Here is a 25349-nt window from a genome sequence, read left to right on the forward strand (position 1 = left end):
CTTTATTTCTCTTTGTTCTTGTTCTTATTTTATTTTGATTATTTTCTTTGGAAAATTGCTGTATTTGCTGTGGATAAACTTAGAAAAAAACAATTTAGTCAATAAAGTTCTACCTAACCTAACCTAAAGCAGTTGTTTGTACGATTTTTTTTTTAATTTTAAATATTTAAAAGGGAAAAAGTTTAGTTTTTTTATTGAAGTGAAACCGGTTTTAAAATCATTTTTAAATTTAAATTAAAACATTTCTGTACTTGTTTTTCTTATTTGGAATATTTAAGGGGAAAAAGTTTTAAAGTCATTTTTTAATTGAAATAAAAACATTTCAAAAGTTTTTTTTATTGAACTGAAATAGTTTTTCTTTTTATTATTTGAAATATTTAAAAGGGGAAAAAGTTTAGAATTTTTTTTATTGAAGTGAAATACTTTTAAAGCCGTTCTTAAATAAAAACTAAAACAGATCTGAAGCCATTTTTTTGTATTCAAAATATCAAAAGGGGGAAAAAAGGGGTATTTTTATTGAAGTGAAAAAAAGTTTTAAATTTTTTTTTTTATTGAACTTTAAATATTTAAGCTGTTTTTTATTACGGATTTTTTTTTTTATTCAAAACATTTAAAGGGGAAAGAGTTTACATATTTTTTAATTTAAGTGAAAACATTTTTAAAGTTTTTTATATAAGTGAAAAACTAAAGCTAAAATATTTAAAGGGAGAAAAAGTTACAACTTTTTTTTTTTCATTTTATTGAAACAAGTTTCAAAGTATTTTGTTTATTGACTGATACTAATAAAAAAATCCAGGAGCCTCATGGATTCTCCCCAACAACCTCACTCACCTCCATGACCTCCAGCAGCTTCTCTCAGAAACTAGTTCCTACCTGCTGCTCTCGTATTTTCACTCACGGTGACCGCGACAGTTGAGTTTATTCATTTTAGTGTGACCCGCAGCATCACTTTCTCTCTTCACATGTCTGCGCCAGTGAGCCTCAGTATAATCCGATTACCTTCCCGTCCGTGGAGGCGGAGCCGCGCGAGCTCTGGATCCACGCGTCACGCACTAAGTCACTCAGTGTGGGGCACATCACCGGCGCGGCGGATGGATTCCTCCGCCATGTGTTGCGGGCACAGACCCACCGCCGAGTAGCCGCGACCACCGGTGCGACCACCGCGGAGCAGATGCGGGTCTTGACATGACTCGAGCCGGGAGACGGAGTTTTCACGCGGCGTTGTTGCTCCTGACGGTCGTTCGTCTGACCACAGGTAAGACTCGCACACCTGGGGACACCATACATGCAGTACTACACCTTTATAGTACTTTTATAACGGATACTGCAGCTGTATTTACTGTTAAAAAAAGTCAAATACTGCAAGATGTCATTTCACACGTCAACGCAGGTGACATGTGTACCTGGAGGATTTAGCCCCGCCCACGTGCTCAGGTCGAATGGAGTCCACGTGACGTCATGCTCTTTCGATCAATTAATGAAACGATAAACAAGTAGTTTTATTAGCATTTTATCGTCTTTGGATGTTAAAAGAATATGATGATATTGTTTTAAAATACTTAATATAAATATTTATTTGCCGTTTTTCACTTTGTTGCGTCATATATATAGATATATATCTAAATTCCAAAAAACTAATTGAGTTCATTATTCAATAAAAAATAAATTCAACTTTTCCAAAAAAACGGAAAATGATAAACTTATATCGACTACTAAATATTTTATATAAAACTATTATTATTATTATAGTTGCTTGTTTAATATTTACATTTTTTTAATCTTTGTACCATCAAAACAATTACAAGTATTTATGTTTCAGTTATTATTTATTTTGTTGTTGTTACTATTATAATAGTTGGTGTCCCTGCATACATAATAATGAACATTGACATTATTTTAGTTAATTTAACCTTTTTAAAACTATTTAAACTAAGCTATTTACAATTTTTTTTAAACTATTTAATTATATAGTTTTTTATCAAGATAAATTAAATTAAGTTAAATAGAGAATCTGACTAATTAATTTATATATTTTAAACAAACTTTATTAAAATGTTTTACACACATAAGTTAAGTTAATTGTTATATCAAGGAAGGAAGACTTATTTAACTTATTTTTTTTAGACTTGGTTATTTTATTTGTATCAAGTTTGATGGCCTTATATTTACATTACAATGTATTGTTTATTCATCTTCTGATTACAATTTTTTTTTAAATTATTTAATTATATAGTTTTTATCAAGATAAATTACAGTTAGGATGTTAAATAGAGAATCTGACTAATTATTTATATATTTTAAACAAACTTTATTAAGATGTTTTACACACACACAAGACGTCAGACCAGTTAATATTTTACATTTTCAATATTTGTCTTTATGATGTATTTGTGTATGATAATGTACTTATGAGTGACAAAACACATATTAAACGAGCTCCGACAAAAACAAACCAAGTCATTTTGTTATAACTCTGTTGATCGATAAAGTCAAATTAATTATAAGTTTCATTAAAAAATAGTGGAAACTAGGATAAAAAAATTTGAATAAAAAGGAAAATAATTTCTGAGTTCGGGGGCAGGAGTGAAGTAAAAGTATCATGATATTCTATGTTTGTCTTTGTATCCTTTGTCTTTGTTATTTTTCTTTGATCTATGTTCTTTATCAATATCTTTAGACTTAGATTGTATCATCTTGTTCTTCCTCTTTATTTCTCTTTGTTCTTGTTCTTATTTTTTATTTTAATTTTTTATTTATTTTTATGAATAATTGCTGTATTGCTGTAGCTAATTGGAAAAAAAAACAATTTCAATCAATAAAGTTCCACCTAACCTAACCATATAATAATAAATCGTATCTAATTAGGACAATGAACAGGATAAACAAAGGGAACATATAATATTAATTTAATTGTTGGTGGGATTATTGGAACAATGTTCCAAGTTCTTATATTTCAAAATAAATTATATATTTTCAAGAAAATCAAAAAATAGTTAAATTCTATAAATCAATTTCAAATCTAAAAATATTTATGTTCCAGTAAAAAAAATCATCAGAAACGTCAAGACCAAGATCCCAACCTCAATATAATGTAAAATAAATACTATTTTTTCAAGTGTTTCACTATGAAAACAGGTGTTTTGAAGAGCGTCTGTTAATCTACCGCTCGCCGCGATAACCTCGTTCTCCTGTTCTGACCTCGGGCGAGAAGCTGCAAACTTTCTCAACAATAACGGCGTCACTGATCAACCAACCATGCCAAAGGTCAGCGTCTGTATCCGGCCAGCCAATCGGAGCGGCCGAGGGATTTCTCCGTCAAGTTTATTAAGCGAGCTTTGCTGACGGAGGCGAGCAATGTTCCGTCCACACGTGTGTTTATCTACTGTACTCTTATCAACCACCAGAAGGTCCAGCTTCAGTTACTGATTCAGAAGAACGTTGATTATTTCAGAGAACATTTTAAAAAATGTGTTTGTCTGGAATGAACTGGTTTTTGTTGCTGTTTCCACCCATAATTCATTGCAGCTCTGCTGATGAATGAATATTTGAAGACCATAGTTTTCAGTTAGACGTGAATTAATGAGGAGAACAAGTTCAAGATGTTTTTTTTGTGGTGAAAGAAGAGCTGAGCCAGAAGGCAAAGCTACTAATGATGTCATCACAAGATTTCAGTTGATGCTTTTTTTAAATTATTTATATATATTTAGACGTAAGTAAGTAAGTAAGTAATTTTTATTTGTATAGCGCTTTTCCAGACCAGGGTCACAAAGCGCTTAAACAATCAAAACAAAATTCAATAAAGTATATACTTTAAAGATCAAGATAAAACTGATAACACAACAGGAGTTCCAGAAAATCAAGGAAAAGCCTTCAGCATTAGTTTCAGTTAATATGAAGTAGGGTTTTCAAAAGTACTTAATTGTTATATCAAGGAAGGAAGACTTATTTAACTTATTTTTTTTAGACTTGGTTATTTTATTTTTATCAAGTTTGATGGCCTTATGTTTACATTACAATGTATTGTTTATTCATCTTTAACACTATCTCAAACCTGAAAGTTGTTATCATAGTTGCAGTTTATTTATCAGAAATATTTAACTTGGTTCTGTACATTTTTATGTGTTGCAACTGAAGCTACTGGAGTGTTGAGTATCATAAAGAAGTTAATGATATTGTTTTTATCAATACAAGTTTAGGTTTTCAAAGCAATCGTACACTTCAAGTGATAAACATATTATCTTTGTATATGTCAAAGTAAAGCTTGGAATCCAGTAGGATCTGTACTAGTAGGAGTCCAGATCCTACTGGATTCCAATGTGTACTTTGACATATACATCGTTTTCGTACAATTATAGATTGTTTAACTGTCACAAACCAAATTATTAATTAAAATCAAACGATTCCTTTAAATCAAACTATTTTTTTCTTTAAACAAAACAGTTTCAGCTGATTCAATAATATACATATTGAATTGAAAAATAATAAACTAAAATTTTCGTTTTAAAATGTATTATTAATATAATGATAACGCCGTGTTTCTAGAAATGTAGGTGTTTACATTAAAATAAAATAGAATATTGCAGCATTAAGTCCAGATTAGCTTCTTATTAGAGAAGTCTGGCTCTCTTAGTTTCAATTGCTGCCCCCACAACCCTGCCTTGATAAGGAAACTAAAAGGAACTATTACTAACTAACTACTATCAACAAATCTATCACAGTTTTTATAAAAATACAAATTGTGTATTAAAAGACTAATGGGTTGTTATCCTTGTAAAATCGAGTTCAAATGAGACGTGAACAGAATATAAATGAAAGAATAAGGTTAGGTTAGGTAGAATTTTATTGTTTTTTTTCCAAATTATCCACAGCAAATACAACAATTTTTCATAAAAATAATCAAAATAAAATAAGAACAAGAACATAAAGAGAAAGAACAAGATGACACAATCTAAGTCTAAAGATAAAGATAAAGAACATAGATCAAAGAAAAATAACAAAGACAAAGGATACAAAGACTTACATAGAACAGAACATCATGATACTTTTACTTCACTCCTGCCCCCGAACTCATGATAATTTTACTCCATTATAATAAATAATAAATCAAAATAGTAGTTTTAATATTTTACCTATTGATCGATCAAACTACTGAAGCAACGATGGCGCCCCGCCGCGTGGTCCTAGCGCCTGTCTCGTTCCTGTATTTGTTTTCATTGTTTCTACATATATCGGATCAGAAAACACATTTTGTTAAAAAACATCTCCAACCGCTTCGGTCGTTGACTGTTCGAGACAAATATGTGGAGCAGTTTTTGAAGTTCAACAGACGAGAAACAGAAGTTAAACGAGGTAAAGTTTCCATATAGAGAAGACTGAATATTGTTAGCTTAGCATCATTGTGCTAGCATGCAGCTCGTAGCTAGCTTTCTTTAAACATTAGGCTAACATAATAAATAGCTAAACAAATGATTTTATTTGGTGTAAATGGTGTTTAAGGTACAACAACATTAAACTAAAATGTAGTTAAAAATTAATATCTTGTGATAAGTATACTAAGGTGCATTCAGGTGCTGTCGGAATTCATCCGCGTTAGCATTTAGCTTTAAACATTTTAATTTAAGTAAAAGGGACTGTTTTAAACTTATTATCTTTTTTTTTTTTAAACAAATTATCCTCAAACAAGCGTCAGAACATGACCATGAAGATGTGTTGGTTAATAGTTTGTTTTGTCCCGCATCTCCAAAAGATTCTTGAACATCTTCTTTTTAAAAAATGACCAGACTAGACTTCAGCGCCGACTCCTCTGGTCAGGGACGCACTTGAGGAGTTTCTGCTATTCATTGGATTTTGAGCCTTTTGTGTTCAGATCCAAACACTGTCGCTTTTTTCATTTTGAAAATATTTTTGTACTGATGAAATACTTTTCATTTAAATGAAACCTGTTTTTTTTTGTTTTTTTACTTTTGATTTTTGCTCAATTGAAAACGTTTCTTGCGATTAAAGGAAGAAGACTTTGCATGTTTGCAGTGTCATGGATGTAATTCACAATTAAAATAGTAAAGATCAACGTGGAGAGACGTACATGATAATACAAAAATATATATTACAATAAAAAGTCACATAATATGTTCATATGTGAGTATTGATAACTGAATACTGTCTAATATGCAAACAATAAATAAACCACTAGTTAGTTTTTAATGTATTTTTCTATTTATTTAATATATTACTGATAAAAACAAAATGAATCCTAATTATTTTCTTGTTTTCTTTTAAATTGTATGTATTTTAGTACATTTAAAATGTATTATTTTATCCCTTTTTTTTTATTAATCATAGCCCTGTTCTTTTTAGGTTTTTATATTCTGCATTATTTCTTATACTACTCTCCACAACTTTCTTTCATTATTATTTCATCATCCATTTCTTTACACTCCCAATTTACACAGTATTTCTATTTTGTATTTTTCTTATAGTTTGTTACTTTTTTACCATTAACTTTACACTGCCATATTTTTCTTTTTGTTTTTCATTTTCTATTTTCATTCAATTATTTATCATACTTTTTTTTTAAATTAATGACTAATCTATACATTATTTAATTGTTTTTATTATTTTTTTAAGTTAATTTGTTAGTTATTTACATTTAAATTTTCAGCCTATAATGTTTCCTAGTTTCATCTTTCTTTCTCTATTTTTATTTAATATTTTTATCAAACCTTTTTTAACACATTATTTATATTCTTTTTTAAAGTCTTACTATTTTCACATTTCAATTTTCAGTGCCATATTTTTCTTTTACTCTTCGCATTATTTTCTTTTTCTCTCGATCATCATTTAATTATTTCAACATACATTTTTTTAAACCCTCAATTTACAAATGCTCATATTTTCCCACTTATAACTGCATTTTTCCTGCTAATTCTACAGTTAAATAAGCGAGAAAGTGTAACGTGAAGACAGTGTAGTCCTGGGTCGGACCCATGGCACCCTCCCTAGACAGGTGTCACCTGCCACCTTCTCAAACAAAGCATGACAGGAGCTGCAAGTGGAACGGCTGGATTATCTGGTGTTAAACTAAGAGCTGGTTTAGGAAGGACTTATGTAACTGCGCTAATCCATGAATGAAAGTGAGCGGCCGCGCTTGACTCGGGGATAAATCGTGAAATTGATCAGCGTTGATTTGTTGTGCGGCAGCTCTCAGGTGTGCGTGCCAGCTGTGCGACAACAACGTCTGCGAGACGACGGCCGACGGCGCCTGCTGGAGCTCCGTGATGCTCATCGACGGCAAGGAGGAGGCGGACAAGTCGTGCCTGTCCTCCTCGGAGATGCAGGCCCAGGTCTTCTGCTACAGCTCGGCCAACGTGTCCAAGAGAAGCTGCTGCTTCACCGACTTCTGCAACAACCAGACGCTGCGTTTATTCCCAGGTGAGGCTCACACCTGACGACTCGCACCTGACGACTCGCACCTGACCACTCGCACCTGACCACTCGCACCTGACGACTCGCACCTGACGACTCGCCCCTGACCACTCGCACCTGACCACTCGCACCTGACCACTCGCACCTGACCACTCGCACCTGACGACTCGCACCTGACCACTCGCACCTGACGACTCGCACCTGACGACTCGCACCTGACGACTCGCACCTGACCACTCGCACCTGACCACTCGCACCTGACGACTCGCACCTGACCACTCGCACCTGACGACTCGCACCTGACCACTCGCACCTGACGACTCGCACCTGACCACTCGCACCTGACGACTCGCCCCTGACCACTCGCCCCATGAAGACTCGCCCCTGACGACTCGCACCTGACGACTCGCACCTGACGACTCGCACCTGACGACTCGCACCTGACGACTCGCACCTGACGACTCGCACCTGACGACTCGCACCTGACGACTCGCACCTGACGACTCGCACCTGACGACTCGCCCCTGACCACTCGCACCTGACGACTCGCACCTGACCACTCGCCCCTGACCACTCGCACCTGACGACTCACACCTGACGACTCGCACCTGACCACTCGCACCTGACCACTCGCCCCTGACCACTCGCACCTGACGACTCGCACCTGACGACTCGCACCTGACCACTCGCACCTGACCACTCGCCCCTGACCACTCGCACCTGACGACTCGCACCTGACGACTCGCACCTGACCACTCGCACCTGACCACTCGCCCCTGACGACTCGCACCTGACGACTCGCACCTGACGACTCGCACCTGACCACTTGCCCCATGAAGACTCGCACCTGACGACTCGCACCTGACGACTCGCACCTGACGACTCGCACCTGACGACTCGCACCTGACCACTCGCCCCATGAAGACTCGCCCCTGACGACTCGCACCTGACGACTCGCACCTGACGACTCGCACCTGACGACTCGCACCTGACGACTCGCACCTGACCACTCGCACCTGACGACTCGCCCCTGACCACTCGCACCTGACGACTCGCACCTGACCACTCGCCCCATGAAGACTCGCCCCTGACGACTCGCACCTGACGACTCGCACCTGACGACTCGCACCTGACGACTCGCACCTGACGACTCGCACCTGACGACTCGCACCTGACCACTCGCACCTGACGACTCGCACCTGACGACTCGCACCTGACGACTCGCACCTGACCACTCGCACCTGACGACTCGCCCCTGACGACTCGCACCTGACGACTCGCACCTGACGACTCGCACCTGACGACTCGCCCCATGAAGACTCGCACCTGACGACTCGCACCTGACGACTCGCACCTGACGACTCGCCCCATGAAGACTCGCCCCTGACCACTCGCACCTGACGACTCGCACCTGACCACTCGCCCCTGACGACTCGCACCTGACCACTCGCACCTGACGACTCGCACCTGACGACTCGCCCCTGACGACTCGCCCCTGACGACTCGCACCTGACCACTCGCCCCATGAAGACTCGCACCTGACGACTCGCACCTGACGACTCGCACCTGACGACTCGCACCTGACCACTCGCACCTGACCACTCGCACCTGACGACTCGCACCTGACGACTCGCCCCTGACGACTCGCCCCTGACGACTCGCCCCTGACGACTCGCACCTGACCACTCGCCCCATGAAGACTCGCACCTGACGACTCGCCCCTGACGACTCGCACCTGACGACTCGCACCTGACGACTCGCCCCATGAAGACTCGCCCCTGACCACTCGCACCTGACGACTCGCCCCATGAAGACTCGCCCCTGACGACTCGCACCTGACCACTCGCACCTGACGACTCGCACCTGACGACTCGCCCCTGACGACTCGCACCTGACCACTCGCACCTGACCACTCGCACCTGACGACTCGCACCTGACCACTCGCCCCATGAAGACTCGCACCTGACGACTCGCACCTGACGACTCGCCCCTGACGACTCGCACCTGACCACTCGCACCTGACCACTCGCACCTGACGACTCGCACCTGACCACTCGCCCCATGAAGACTCGCACCTGACGACTCGCCCCTGACGACTCGCCCCTGACGACTCGCACCTGACCACTCGCCCCATGAAGACTCGCACCTGACGACTCGCCCCTGACGACTCGCACCTGACGACTCGCACCTGACGACTCGCACCTGACGACTCGCCCCATGAAGACTCGCCCCTGACCACTCGCACCTGACGACTCGCCCCATGAAGACTCGCCCCTGACGACTCGCACCTGACCACTCGCACCTGACGACTCGCACCTGACGACTCGCCCCTGACGACTCGCACCTGACCACTCGCACCTGACCACTCGCACCTGACGACTCGCACCTGACGACTCGCACCTGACGACTCGCACCTGACCACTCGCACCTGACCACTCGCCCCTGACGACTCGCACCTGACGACTCGCACCTGACGACTCGCACCTGACCACTTGCCCCATGAAGACTCGCACCTGACGACTCGCCCCTGACCACTCGCACCTGACGACTCGCACCTGACGACTCGCACCTGACCACTCGCCCCATGAAGACTCGCCCCTGACGACTCGCACCTGACGACTCGCACCTGACGACTCGCACCTGACGACTCGCACCTGACGACTCGCACCTGACCACTCGCACCTGACGACTCGCACCTGACGACTCGCACCTGACGACTCGCACCTGACCACTCGCACCTGACGACTCGCCCCTGACCACTCGCACCTGACGACTCGCACCTGACCACTCGCCCCATGAAGACTCGCCCCTGACGACTCGCACCTGACGACTCGCACCTGACGACTCGCACCTGACGACTCGCACCTGACGACTCGCACCTGACGACTCGCACCTGACCACTCGCACCTGACGACTCGCACCTGACGACTCGCACCTGACGACTCGCACCTGACCACTCGCACCTGACGACTCGCCCCTGACGACTCGCACCTGACGACTCGCACCTGACGACTCGCACCTGACGACTCGCCCCATGAAGACTCGCACCTGACGACTCGCACCTGACGACTCGCACCTGACGACTCGCCCCATGAAGACTCGCCCCTGACCACTCGCACCTGACGACTCGCACCTGACCACTCGCCCCTGACGACTCGCACCTGACCACTCGCACCTGACGACTCGCACCTGACGACTCGCCCCTGACGACTCGCCCCTGACGACTCGCACCTGACCACTCGCCCCATGAAGACTCGCACCTGACGACTCGCACCTGACGACTCGCACCTGACGACTCGCACCTGACCACTCGCACCTGACGACTCGCACCTGACGACTCGCACCTGACGACTCGCCCCTGACGACTCGCCCCTGACGACTCGCCCCTGACGACTCGCACCTGACCACTCGCCCCATGAAGACTCGCACCTGACGACTCGCCCCTGACGACTCGCACCTGACGACTCGCACCTGACGACTCGCACCTGACGACTCGCACCTGACGACTCGCACCTGACCACTCGCCCCATGAAGACTCGCACCTGACGACTCGCCCCTGACGACTCGCACCTGACGACTCGCACCTGACGACTCGCACCTGACGACTCGCACCTGACCACTCGCACCTGACGACTCGCACCTGACGACTCGCACCTGACGACTCGCCCCTGACGACTCGCCCCTGACGACTCGCCCCTGACGACTCGCACCTGACCACTCGCCCCATGAAGACTCGCACCTGACGACTCGCCCCTGACGACTCGCACCTGACGACTCGCACCTGACGACTCGCACCTGACGACTCGCCCCATGAAGACTCGCCCCTGACCACTCGCACCTGACGACTCGCCCCATGAAGACTCGCCCCTGACGACTCGCACCTGACCACTCGCACCTGACGACTCGCACCTGACGACTCGCCCCTGACGACTCGCACCTGACCCCTCGCACCTGACCACTCGCACCTGACCACTCGCACCTGACCACTCGCCCCATGAAGACTCGCACCTGACGACTCGCACCTGACGACTCGCACCTGACGACTCGCACCTGACCACTCGCCCCATGAAGACTCGCACCTGACGACTCGCACCTGACCACTCGCACCTGACGACTCGCACCTGACCACTCGCCCCATGAAGACTCGCACCTGACGACTCGCACCTGACCACTCGCACCTGACGACTCGCACCTGACCACTCGCCCCATGAAGACTCGCACCTGACGACTCGCACCTGACCACTTGCCCCATGAAGACTCGCACCTGACTAGTGAAGCTTTAAACGTCATTGTTTACAATCGTATCATATGTATCACAATCAGAATTATCAAAAAAAGAAACGTGTTATTATCCTAAATTATTTATCCAAATCAATTAATAATAATCATATTTTTAAGATTTTCCTTTCCCTCAAAATCATGGTAAAAAGCTTTAAAATATTTTTTACTGTGTATATATATATATATATAATATATACAGTAACAAAAAAATAGGTTGCATTCTTTTGCATTACAAATATATATATATGTGTGTGTATATATATATATATATATATATATATACAGTGCCTTGCGAAAGTATTCGGCCCCCTTGAACCTTTCAACATTTCGCCACATTTCAGGCTTCAAACATAAAGATATAAAATTTTAATTTTTTGTCAAGAATCAACAACAAGTGGGACACAATCGTGAAGTGGAACGAAATTTATTGGATAATTTATTCGGCCCCCTTGCGCTAATACTTTGTAGCGCCACCTTTTGCTGCAATTACAGCTGCAAGTCGCTTGGGGTATGTCTCTATCAGTTTTGCACATCGAGAGACTGGAATTCTTGCCCATTCTTCCTTGCAAAACAGCTCGAGCTCAGTGAGGTTGGATGGAGAGCGTTTGTGAACAGCAGTCTTCAGCTCTTTCCACAGATTCTAGATTGGATTCAGGTCTGGACTTTGACTTGGCCATTCTAACACCTGGATACGTCTATTTGTGAACCATTCCATTGTAGATTTGGCTTTATGTTTTGGATCATTGTCCTGTTGGAAGATAAATCTCCGTCCCAGTCTCAGGTCTTTTGCAGACTCCAACAGGTTTTCTTCCAGAATGGTCCTGTATTTGGCTCCATCCATCTTCCCATCAATTTAAGCCATCTTCCCTGTCCCTGCTGAAGAAAAGCAGGCCCAAACCATGATGCTGCCACCACCATGTTTGACAGTGGGGATGGTGTGTTCAGGGTGATGAGCTGTGTTGCTTCTACGCCAAACATATCGTTTTGCATTAAGTTCGATTTTGGTTTCATTGACCAGAGCACCTTCTTCCACATGTTTGGTGTGTCTCCCAGGTGGCTTGTGGCAAACTTTAAACAAGACTTTTTATGGATATCTTTGAGAAATGGCTTTCTTCTTGCCACTCTTCCATAAAGGCCAGATTTGTGCAGTGCACGACTGTTGTCCTATGGACAGACTCTCCCACCTCAGCTGTAGTTATCTGCAGTTCATCCAGAGTGATCATGGGCCTCTTGGCTGCATCTCTGATCAGTCTTCTCCTTGTTTGAGATGAAAGTTTGGAGGGACGGCCGGGTCTTGGTAGATTTGCAGTGGTCTGATACTCCTTCCATTTCAATATAATTGCTTGCACAGTGCTCCTTGAGATGTTTAAAGCTTGGGAAATCTTTTTGTAACCAAATCCGGCTTTAAACTTCTCCACAACAGTATCTCGGACCTGCCTGGTGTGTTCCTTTGTCTTCATGGTTCTCTCTGCGCTTTAAACAGAACCCTAAAACTATCAAAGAGCAGGTGCATTTATACGGAGACTTGATTACACACAGCATTCTATTTATCATCATCAGTCATTTAGGACAACATTGGATCATTCAAAGATCCTCACTGAACTTCTGGAGTGAGTTTGCTGCACTGAAAGTAAAGGGGCCGAATAATATTGCACGCCCCACTTTTCAGTTTTTTATTTGTTAAAAAAGTTTAAATTATCCAATAAATTTCGTTCCACTTCACGATTGTGTCCCACTTGTTGTTGATTCATGACAAAAAATTAAAATTTTATATCTTTATGTTTGAAGCCTGAAATGTGGCGAAATGTTGAAAGGTTCAAGGGGGCCGAATACTTTCGCAAGGCACTGTATATATATATATATACAGTACTTATTACCATGGTAAAAAGCTTAGAAATGCAACCATTATTTTACTGTGTGTATATATATATATATATATATATACACAGTAAAAAAAAAAAAAAGTATATATATACTCAGTAAAAAATTGGTTGCATATATATACAGTATATATATATATATATATATATACAAAATATACAGTAAAAAAATGTAGGTTGGATTTTTTTGCATTACATATATATATACAGTACCGCGCAAAAGTTTTAGGCAGGTGTGAAAAAATGCTGTAGACTAAGTATGCTTTCAAAAATATAAATAATAATAGTTTATTTTTATCAAAATGCAAAGTGATTGAATCAAATCAATATTTGTTGTTACGACCCTTTGCCTTCAAACCAGTATCAATTCTTAAAGGTACATTTGCACAAAGTCATAGGTAGGATCACAGTGAGGTGTTTGATCAACCAATTATACCAAACATGTGTTAATGATCATCAATGTCACAATTGGGTTGAAACACAGTCATGAAGAGAAAAAGATACAAATGTGCAGAAGCTTAAAACTGGATGAGGAACAAACTCTGCTTCCACACTGAGGTTGTGAAGACACTTGATGTCACAGGTCGTACACCATGACCGAGCACAGCAATAAGACACAAGGTAGTTCTACTGCGTCAGAAAGGTTTCTCCCAGACAAAGACTTCAAAGCTGGAGTTTCAAGATGTTCGAGCTCTTTTGAAGAAGCACAAAGAAACAATCGCAGACGCAGTGGTCGGCACGGAAACTAAGTGCAGCAGATGAAAGACGCATCGAGGCTCATATTTTATTATATTTATATCATCATCTTTATTTAAATGATTGTCAACATCATTTATATAATCATCATTAGGGTTTAAAATCATCAATATCAATATTTATATCATCGTCCTCATGATCTTCATCATCATCGTTTATATATTTTAATATTTATCATTATCATTATTAGAATCATCATATTTATTATCTTGATTATCTTCATCATTAGAATAATCATCGTTTTTATAATTATCATTATGATTTATCATCATCATCATTATCAACATTAATATTTATCTATCATCATCTTCATCATCAACATTAATATGTATCTATCATCATCTTCATGATCTTCATCATCATCATCATCAACATTAATATTTATCTATCATCATCTTCATCAACATGAATATTTATCTATCATCATCATCATGATCTTCATCATCCTGATCTTCATCAACATTAATATTTATCTATCATCAACCTCATGATCTTCATCATCATCATCATCATGATCTTCATCATCATCAACATTAATATTTATCTATCATCATCATCATCATCATCATCAACATTTATATTTATCTATCATTATCATCATCATCATCATCAACATTAATATTTATCTTACATCATCTTAATGATCTTCATCATCATCATCATCATTATCTTCATCAACATTAATATTTATCTATCATCATCCTCATGATCTTCATCATCATCTTCATAAACATTAATATTTATCTAACATCATCTTCATGATCATGATGATCTTCATCATCATCATCATCATTATCTTCATCAACATTAATATTTAACTAACATCATCCTCATGATCTTCATCATCCTCCTCACCAGCGAGCTCTTCATGTTCAATATTCAACCATAATGTCATGTCAGTCCAGAGTGAAGCAGATGTTTTCATGTGTTCCATGAAGTCGTAGTTTGTCTCAGTCGCACCTGATGATTTCACCTGAAACGTCACATGTCGTCGATCACTTTCTCCACTTGAACTTGAACATCAGCCGGTCGCGTCTTCAGCAGGATTTCCCGCTCGTTCTCCCGGCGAGACGATGTGAGGCTGATCCCAGCAGATCCTGTGACATAACAAAGGCTGACGGAGGCCATGTGGCGATGGTTACTGATCCTCCCTCCCTCGCCGCTCTATAAATACACTTGTTGTCCCGGCACCGTCCTCGCTGACTCGTGGGGAGGACACTTGTACACTTGTACACCTGTACACCTGTACACTTGTACACTTGTACACCTGTACACCTGTACACTTGTACACTTGTACACCCGTACACCTGTACACTTGTACACCTGTACACCTGTACATGTGTACACTTGTACACCTGTACACTTGTACACGTGTACACTTGTACACCTGTACACTTGTACACCTGTACACTTGTACACTTGTACACTTGTACACCTGTACACTTGTACACTTGTACACCTGTACACTTGTACACTTGTACACTTGTACACCTGTACACTTGTACACATGTACACCTGTACACTTGTACACTTGTACACCTGTACACTTGTACACTTGTACACCTGTACACCTGTACACTTGTACACTTGTACACTTGTACACCTGTACACCTGTACACCTGTACACTTGTACACTTGTACACCTGTTCACCTGTACACCTGTACACCTGTACACTTGTACACCTGTACACTTGTACACCTGTTCACCTGTACACCTGTACACCTGTTCACCTGTACACCTGTACACCTGTACACCTGTACACTTGTACACCTTTGGAGACGCCTCCCTGACAGAGGCTTCATCTCTACAAGTACTCTTGATGGAAATATATAACATACAAAATATTATTTTCTTTAACATTAAAACTGTTTAAATTTTTGTCTTTACTGTTTTTGATCTTATTTTTATTATATCTATATAATATATCAAAATTATCCAAATTACAGATGATCTTGATTTTTTGACAACATTTTAAATAAATTTAACACACTTAAACAAATTTACAAAATGTTAGAAACTTAATATAATTTTACAGAAATGTGAAACAAATTTACTTAAAAAGAAAAATTTCAAACAAGTGCACAAACTTTTAAACAAATTTACAAAATTTACAAAAATATTTAAAATATAATTTACGAACCCTGCTAGTAATTGTCTTAACGTTAAAATAAAATAAGAATGAACAAATTTACAAACCCTATGACTAATTTACAAAATATTGAAAGAAAATTACAAACTGAGACACATTTCTTAACTCCGAAACAAACTGCCGAAAATTGTGAAACTAATTTACAAACACCTTGATGGATTTACAAAATCTGTGAGAAATTTACAAAAACGGCGGCAACTTTACAAAATTAGAAACTAAAATAAATTTTCAAAATTCTGAGCGAAATGTACAAATTCTGAAAACACCCAGACACATTTCTTAACTCTGAAACAAACTGCCAAAAATTGTGAAACTAATTTACAAACACCTTGATGGATTTACAAAATCTGTGAGAAATTTACAAAAATGGTGGCAGCTTTACAAAATTACAAACTAAAACAAATGTTCAAAATTCTGAATCAAATGTACAAATTCTGAAAATATAAACAAACAAAGTTGTCTGAGCGTTTTTACGTTTGTAAATGTGTTTTGAACCTCCCAGCCACCATAGTGTACTCTTGCACATTTGCAAAAACCTTCCTGATGATTCAACTGAGAAGAGCATGTTTCTATAATCCATGTTTTCTCCGCAGAGAGGCCTTCAGAGGGAGCGGACAGGAGCGGCTGGCGCCTCATAGTGGCGGTCGTGGTGCCGTCCTGCCTGCTGGGCGTGATGCTGGTTCTGGGTGTGTTCCTGCTGCGGGGTCAGCGCTGCTCCTACAGCAGAGCCAACAAGCAGGACCCCGAGGCGCCTCTGGACGACCAGATGCTCATGTCGCCGGACACAAGTCTGAAGGATCTGATCTACGACATGAGCACGTCTGGATCTGGCTCAGGTGACGACACTACTCTCTTGCACCTAATTTTCCAGTAACAAATTAGATGCAAACTTCGACCACTAGGGGGAGGAATTTACTTAAATTTGCTTTCGGGCCTTTGTGTGACCTTGACCCTGAGATAAAATAAGCTATTGACAAGTTAACAATTAATAATTAATTAGTAAGCGAAGCGTTAAAAAAAATAAATTACATTATTAATTAATGAGTTATTTAATAAAATGACCTTAATATGTATAACATGATTTTATCTTTATTACAATTATTAAAATTGTTTAAAAAAAAAAACTGTCTATATGACATTTCAAGTAATTTAAAAGCACTGACACACATTTACAAAATTCTGAATCACATTGAGAAAGTTATTTAACTTAAAATCTTTATTATTATTATTATTGTTATAATTTATTTTTTAAACAAATTTAAAAACTCTGGAAAACTTCTACAAATTTGGGAAAGAAATTGACAAATTTATCACATTTACAAAATTGTTAAATAAATTTACAAAGCTTTGAGAGAAATAACAAAAAAAATTGAAAGAAATGTGCAAACTCTGTGACACATTTACAATTTAAAAAAAAGGACAAACTCTGACAAATGTACATTAAAAATAATAAACAAGAGACACATTTACAAAACTGAGAAACACATTTACACAGTTATTAAACGTTCAACCTGAAACACATTTACAAAATTGTGATTTTTTTTTTCAGAATTCCGAAATACATTTACACTCTGAAACAAATTTACAAGATTGTGAAACTTGACAAACTCTGACACGTTCTTAACCCCCATGTTATCTCTGGGTCAAGGTGACCCAGTGGCCTAAAAACAAACGTGTTTGTGGTATCCCTTTCGTTGTCTCTAACACAAGGGTTAAACAAATCGAAAAAATTGTAAAAAACAATTTACAAATTGAGATTGAACTTCTTTAACAAACCAGTACTTTATGTGATTCCATATGACTTTGCAGACGATTTAAAGATGTATTTTATCACTAAACTAAATGTTTGAATCTAGATGTAACTTTTTATTAAAAGAAGTTAAAACGTTGTTTCCTTCGTGTCTTGGCCCCGCAGGGCTCCCCCTGCTGGTCCAGCGCACCATCGCTCGCACCATCGTCCTGCAGGAGAACATCGGGAAGGGCCGGTTCGGCGAGGTGTGGCGAGGGAAGTGGCGAGGAGAGGACGTGGCCGTGAAGATCTTCTCCTCCAGGGACGAGCGGTCGTGGTTCAGAGAGGCCGAGATCTACCAGACCATCATGCTGAGGCACGAGAACATCCTGGGCTTCATCGCCGCCGACAACAAGGGTGGGTTTTGAAAAACACGGCGTTGGTCGAGGGCAGATGTTTGAACCCGAGTCGCTCCTCAGACAGCGGCTCCTGGACTCAGCTGTGGTTGGTGTCCGAGTACCACGAGCACGGATCCTTGTTCGACTACCTGAACAGGTACACGGTGTCCTTGGAGGGCATGGTGGTCCTGGCTCAGTCCATCGCCAGCGGCCTCGCTCACCTGCACATGGAGATCATCGGCACTCAGGGTGAGACCCGGAGGAGGAGGATCCTCTTCTTCTTCTTCTTCTTCTTTGGTTCTGACCCGTGTTCCTGCAGGCAAGCCCGCCATCGCTCACCGAGACCTCAAGTCCAAGAACGTCCTGGTGAAGAAGAACGGCACCGCCGCCATCGCAGACCTGGGTCTGTCGGTCCGACACGACTCCAGCAGCAACACCATCGACATGAGGCCCAACAGCCGGGTCGGTACCAAGAGGTGAGAACACACATGCATAAAACACACACACACACACACACACACAGAAACACACAACAAACAACACACATACATAAAACACACACACACACACACACACAGAAACAAACAAACAACACACTTCACACATACATAAAACGCACACAACAAACAGCACACATCACACACACCTTCACGCACACAAACAAACACACACAAACACATTCATGCACACACATGCACTCCTACACAGACTCACATACACGCACACACAACACACACCCTTCACACACACGCAAGTACACCTACACCTACACAAACACACATACATACCTACATACACACACCTACACATGCATGTACACACACTTAACCAACACACATTAACACACATACAAACAACTACACACAAAACATGCACACAATACACACACACATTGACACACACAACACACACAAAACAAACAACTACACATAACACATGCATGCATAGACACACACACATTACACACACAACATAAAAAGAACTAGACTACAACCACGCACACACAACACAAACACCTACACACTGAAACATTGTTCTCTAGTGTCAGCGTTGTGGTCTCGTTTGTTTGTAGTCACACCCAACCTATATAAACAAGTGTGAACTGATCCGAGTGTGTCATGTGTGCAGGTACATGATCCGAGTGTGTCATGTGTGCAGGTACATGATCCGAGTGTGTCATGTGTGGAGGTACATGATCCGAGTGTGTACTGTGTGCAGGTACATGATCCGAGTGTGTACTGTGTGCAGGTACATGATCCGAGTGTGTCATGTGTGCAGGTACATGATCCGAGTGTGTCATGTGTGCAGGTACATGATCCGAGTGTGTCATGTGTGCAGGTACATGATCCGAGTGTGTCATGTGTGCAGGTACATGATCCGAGTGTGTACTGTGTGCAGGTACATGATCCGAGTGTGTACTGTGTGCAGGTACATGATCCGAGTGTGTCATGTGTGCAGGTACATGATCCGAGTGTGTCATGTGTGCAGGTACATGATCCGAGTGTGTACTGTGTGCAGGTACATGATCCGAGTGTGTACTGTGTGCAGGTACATGATCCGAGTGTGTACTGTGTGCAGGTACATGATCCGAGTGTGTCATGTGTGCAGGTACATGATCCGAGTGTGTCATGTGTGCAGGTACATGATCCGAGTGTGTACTGTGTGCAGGTACATGATCCGAGTGTGTCATGTGTGCAGGTACATGATCCGAGTGTGTATTGTGTGCAGGTACATGATCCGAGTGTGTCATGTGTGCAGGTACATGATCCGAGTGTGTCATGTGTGCAGGTACATGATCCTAGTGTGTACTGTGTGCAGGTACATGATCCGAGTGTGTCATGTGTGCAGGTACATGATCCGAGTGTGTACTGTGTGCAGGTACATGATCCGAGTGTGTCATGTGTGCAGGTACATGATCCGAGTGTGTCATGTGTGCAGGTACATGATCCGAGTGTGTACTGTGTGCAGGTACATGATCCGAGTGTGTACTGTGTGCAGGTACATGATCCGAGTGTGTACTGTGTGCAGGTACATGATCCGAGTGTGTCATGTGTGCAGGTACATGATCCGAGTGTGTACTGTGTGCAGGTACATGATCCTAGTGTGTACTGTGTGCAGGTACATGATCCGAGTGTGTACTGTGTGCAGGTACATGATCCGAGTGTGTACTGTGTGCAGGTACATGATCCGAGTGTGTCATGTGTGCAGGTACATGATCCGAGTGTGTACTGTGTGCAGGTACATGATCCGAGTGTGTACTGTGTGCAGGTACATGATCCGAGTGTGTCATGTGTGCAGGTACATGATCCGAGTGTGTCATGTGTGCAGGTACATGATCCGAGTGTGTCATGTGTGCAGGTACATGATCCGAGTGTGTACTGTGTGCAGGTACATGATCCGAGTGTGTACTGTGTGCAGGTACATGATCCGAGTGTGTCATGTGTGCAGGTACATGATCCGAGTGTGTACTGTGTGCAGGTACATGATCCGAGTGTGTCATGTGTGCAGGTACATGATCCTAGTGTGTACTGTGTGCAGGTACATGATCCGAGTGTGTACTGTGTGCAGGTACATGATCCGAGTGTGTACTGTGTGCAGGTACATGATCCGAGTGTGTACTGTGTGCAGGTACATGATCCGAGTGTGTACTGTGTGCAGGTACATGATCCCAGTGTGTCATGTGTGCAGGTACATGATCCGAGTGTGTCATGTGTGCAGGTACATGATCCGAGTGTGTACTGTGTGCAGGTACATGATCCGAGTGTGTACTGTGTGCAGGTACATGATCCGAGTGTGTCATGTGTGCAGGTACATGATCCGAGTGTGTACTGTGTGCAGGTACATGATCCGAGTGTGTACTGTGTGCAGGTACATGATCCGAGTGTGTACTGTGTGCAGGTACATGATCCGAGTGTGTCATGTGTGCAGGTACATGATCCGAGTGTGTACTGTGTGCAGGTACATGATCCGAGTGTGTACTGTGTGCAGGTACATGATCCTAGTGTGTCATGTGTGCAGGTACATGATCCTAGTGTGTCATGTGTGCAGGTACATGATCCTAGTGTGTACTGTGTGCAGGTACATGATCCTAGTGTGTACTGTGTGCAGGTACATGATCCTAGTGTGTACTGTGTGCAGGTACATGATCCTAGTGTGTACTGTGTGCAGGTACATGATCCTAGTGTGTACTGTGTGCAGGTACATGATCCGAGTGTGTCATGTGTGTCATGTGTGCAGGTACATGATCCTAGTGTGTACTGTGTGCAGGTACATGATCCTAGTGTGTACTGTGTGCAGGTACATGATCCGAGTGTGTCATGTGTGTCATGTGTGCAGGTACATGATCCTAGTGTGTACTGTGTGCAGGTACATGATCCTAGTGTGTACTGTGTGCAGGTACATGGCTCCAGAGGTTCTGGACGAGTCCATCAACATGAGCAACTTTGAGTCGTTCAAGCGCGTCGACATCTACGCACTCGGACTGGTGTTCTGGGAGCTGTCGCGGAGGTGCTCTGTTCAGGGTGACTATTGACACACACAGATACACATGCAAAGACACAAACTCACAAATACGTGTATAGACACACAAATACACGCATGAACATGAAGACAGACACACACACATGTATAGACACACAAACACACATGTATAGACACACAAACACACACGTATAGACACAAAAACACACACACACACAAACACACACAAACACACACACACACACACCATTGTACAGACAGTACATGTGTGTGTGTGTGTTTGTTTGTCTGACACACAAATGCACAGACACACAAACACACATAAAAGACCCACACTCACAACCAAACATACACAGTCATGCAAACAAAGACACACATTGACACACACATGCAAAGACAAACAAACAAACACAAACAAGCATACACACACATGCATAGACAAAAAACACACACACACGCAAACACAGACATACACATAGACCCATACACGGGCACACTTTAACATTAACAATATACACACACACAAGAACAGACGCAAACATAGACACACTCACACAAGCCCACCTAGACACATTCACACAGAGACTCAAAATGACATACACAGATACACAAAGACACCCAGAGACAAACGCTCACAAAATGACACAAACTCACACATCCAGACACACAGGCACCTGCACACAGAAAATAACACATAAACTGACCCAGAAGAAAACCCACACACACTTGTATTCATGAACACAATTGTGTCGCAGGACTCCACGAAGACTTCCAGCTGCCTTACTATGACCAGGTGCCTTCAGACCCGTCCGTGGAGGACATGAAGAAGGTCGTGTGTGAGCAGAAGTTAAGACCCAACGTTCCCAACCAGTGGCAGAGCTGTGAGGTGAGCCTGCAGCGACACCCAGTGGCCATAGAGGCTTACTGCGTTCTTCTCTAGTTCCCAGTTGTTAAAACTAATTCTTATTCAATTGAAGATTGTTAGTTAGAAATTATTGTCACTATTTTTGAAAAGTTGTATCTTTATTTAATTTTTTTAAGAGACTTTTACACTTTAAGAAATATTAGAAAGAAACTTAAAATAATTTAGAATTTGTCACACACAAATACACACACAAACTTGAAGACAGACGCAGACACATGTATAGACACACAAATACACACACAAACATGAAGACAGACACACACATGTATAGACACACAAATACACACACAAACTTGAAGACAGACGCAGACACATGTATAGACACACAAATACACACACAAACATGAAGACAGACACACACACATGTATAGACACACAAATACACACACAAAAATGAAGACAGACGCACACACATGTATAGACACACAAATACACACACAAACTTGAAGACAGACGCAGACACATGTATAGACACACAAATACACACACAAACATGAAGACAGACACACACACATGTATAGACACACAAATACACACACAAAAATGAAGACAGACGCACACACATGTATAGACACACAAATACACACATAAACATGAAGACAGACACATACACATGTATAGACACACAAATACACACACAAACATGAAGACAGATGCACACACATGTACAGACACACAAATACACACACAAACATTAAGACAGACACACACACACATGTATAGACACACAAACACATGCACACATGCAAAGACACACAAATATACACACAAACATGAAGACAGACACACACACATGTATAGACACACAAATACACACACAAACATGAAGACAGATGCACACACATGTACAGACACACAAATACACACACAAACATTAAGACAGACACACACACACATGTATAGACGCACAAATACACACACAAACATGAAGACAGACACACACACATGTATAGACGCACAAATACACACACAAACATGAAGACAGACACACACACATGTATAGACACACAAACACATGCACGCACATGAAACAGACACACACACAGACATGCAAAGACGCACAAATACACACACAAACATGAAGACAGACGCACACACATGTATAGACACAAACACACATGCAAAGACACACAAATATACACACAAACATGAAGACAGACACACACACATGTATAGACACACAAATACACACATAAACATGAAGACAGACGCACACACATGTATGTAAAATGTATATTATATATATATAAAACATTTCTTAATGATATTTTTTAATAATTATTTATTTATTTTCATTTAAAAAAATCTATATTTGACAGTTTGGTTTTTTTCGAAGATGATCTTCATTTATTGTCAGTTGTAGGAACTGACGCAAGTGATTTTCACGCCCTGGTATAAAAAAAAAGAAGTGTTATAATAAACGTGTCGCTCACGTGCACAGGCTCTGCGCGTGATGGGGCGTCTGATGAGGGAGTGCTGGTACGTGAGCCCGGCGGCGCGACTCACCGCCCTGCGGGTCAAGAAGACGGTGTCCCAGCTGTCCGTCATCAAGGACGAGAAGGATTAGCTCGCGGCTCCGGCGACGCTGCCAAAGAAAAACGTGTCGAAGATGTTGTTGTTGTTTGTTTGTTTGTTTTTTCTACGTCGATCATGTTTGCTACCTCAAGACGCTGAAGTGCCCCCAGAACCTGCTGATTGTGATTCCACGCGTGCCATATGGTAGACCTAGTCCTGGGAACTGGATCAGTTCTGTGAATGTCCTCCTCGAAACTTGAACCACATTTTAGGAACCGCTGCAGCTAAACTGATGAAGAAACACAAAATCATGAGGAATTTAACGTTTTTATCTCCTTTAAAAATCCATAAAAAATGGGTTGTTTTTTTCTTTAACCTATTTAAAAAAAAAAATACTGGGTTATGCTAGTAGCGTGCGCGTCGTTGCCTCTGTACATAGTGATGTTGCAAGTATTTAGTACAAATGCAGTATTACACCACATTACATGCGAAGCTGTGTTTCTTTCAACCCAAAGAAGTGTGTTTTTTTTTTTTACATGTGTTGCTTTTCTATATGTGCTCGACGACGAGTCGTCTCTGCCGCTTTTCTGTTTTGCACTTTTGTCGGAGATAGTTGAACCGTGAGTGACAACGTCAGTCAATAAAATGTTTCTCTTGGTTTGTGTGTTTAAGTGTCTCTGATGATGTGAACAAGGTCAAAGAAATTGAAAATACATAAGTAGAACTTTTTAAAGGTCAACTGATGTAAAACTAATGACTCAAGTCTCTCATCATGACCATGTTTTGAACTTATTACTTTATAAAGTTCTCCCC

The 25349-nt window shown here is 41.7% G+C and overlaps 1 protein-coding gene across 1 annotated transcript; it reads left to right on the forward strand.

Annotated features, from left to right (window-relative positions):
- The first annotated feature begins 1110 nt into the window (after positions 1-1110).
- acvr1c (activin A receptor type 1C) lies at positions 1111-25192 on the forward strand. Its single transcript, XM_087804407.1, is given in 9 exon segments — positions 1111-1255; positions 7198-7428; positions 17083-17325; positions 18405-18635; positions 18638-18865; positions 18936-19092; positions 22013-22137; positions 22852-22982; positions 24463-25192. Coding segments are annotated over 9 exon segments (1542 nt in total). The 5' UTR covers positions 1111-1185; the 3' UTR covers positions 24589-25192.
- The last annotated feature ends 157 nt before the right edge of the window (positions 25193-25349 follow it).

Source organism: Callionymus lyra, chromosome 12 (assembly GCF_982586985.1).
Source record: "Callionymus lyra chromosome 12, fCalLyr1.hap1.1, whole genome shotgun sequence".
In the NCBI taxonomy this organism is placed as follows: Eukaryota; Metazoa; Chordata; class Actinopteri; order Syngnathiformes; family Callionymidae; genus Callionymus; species Callionymus lyra.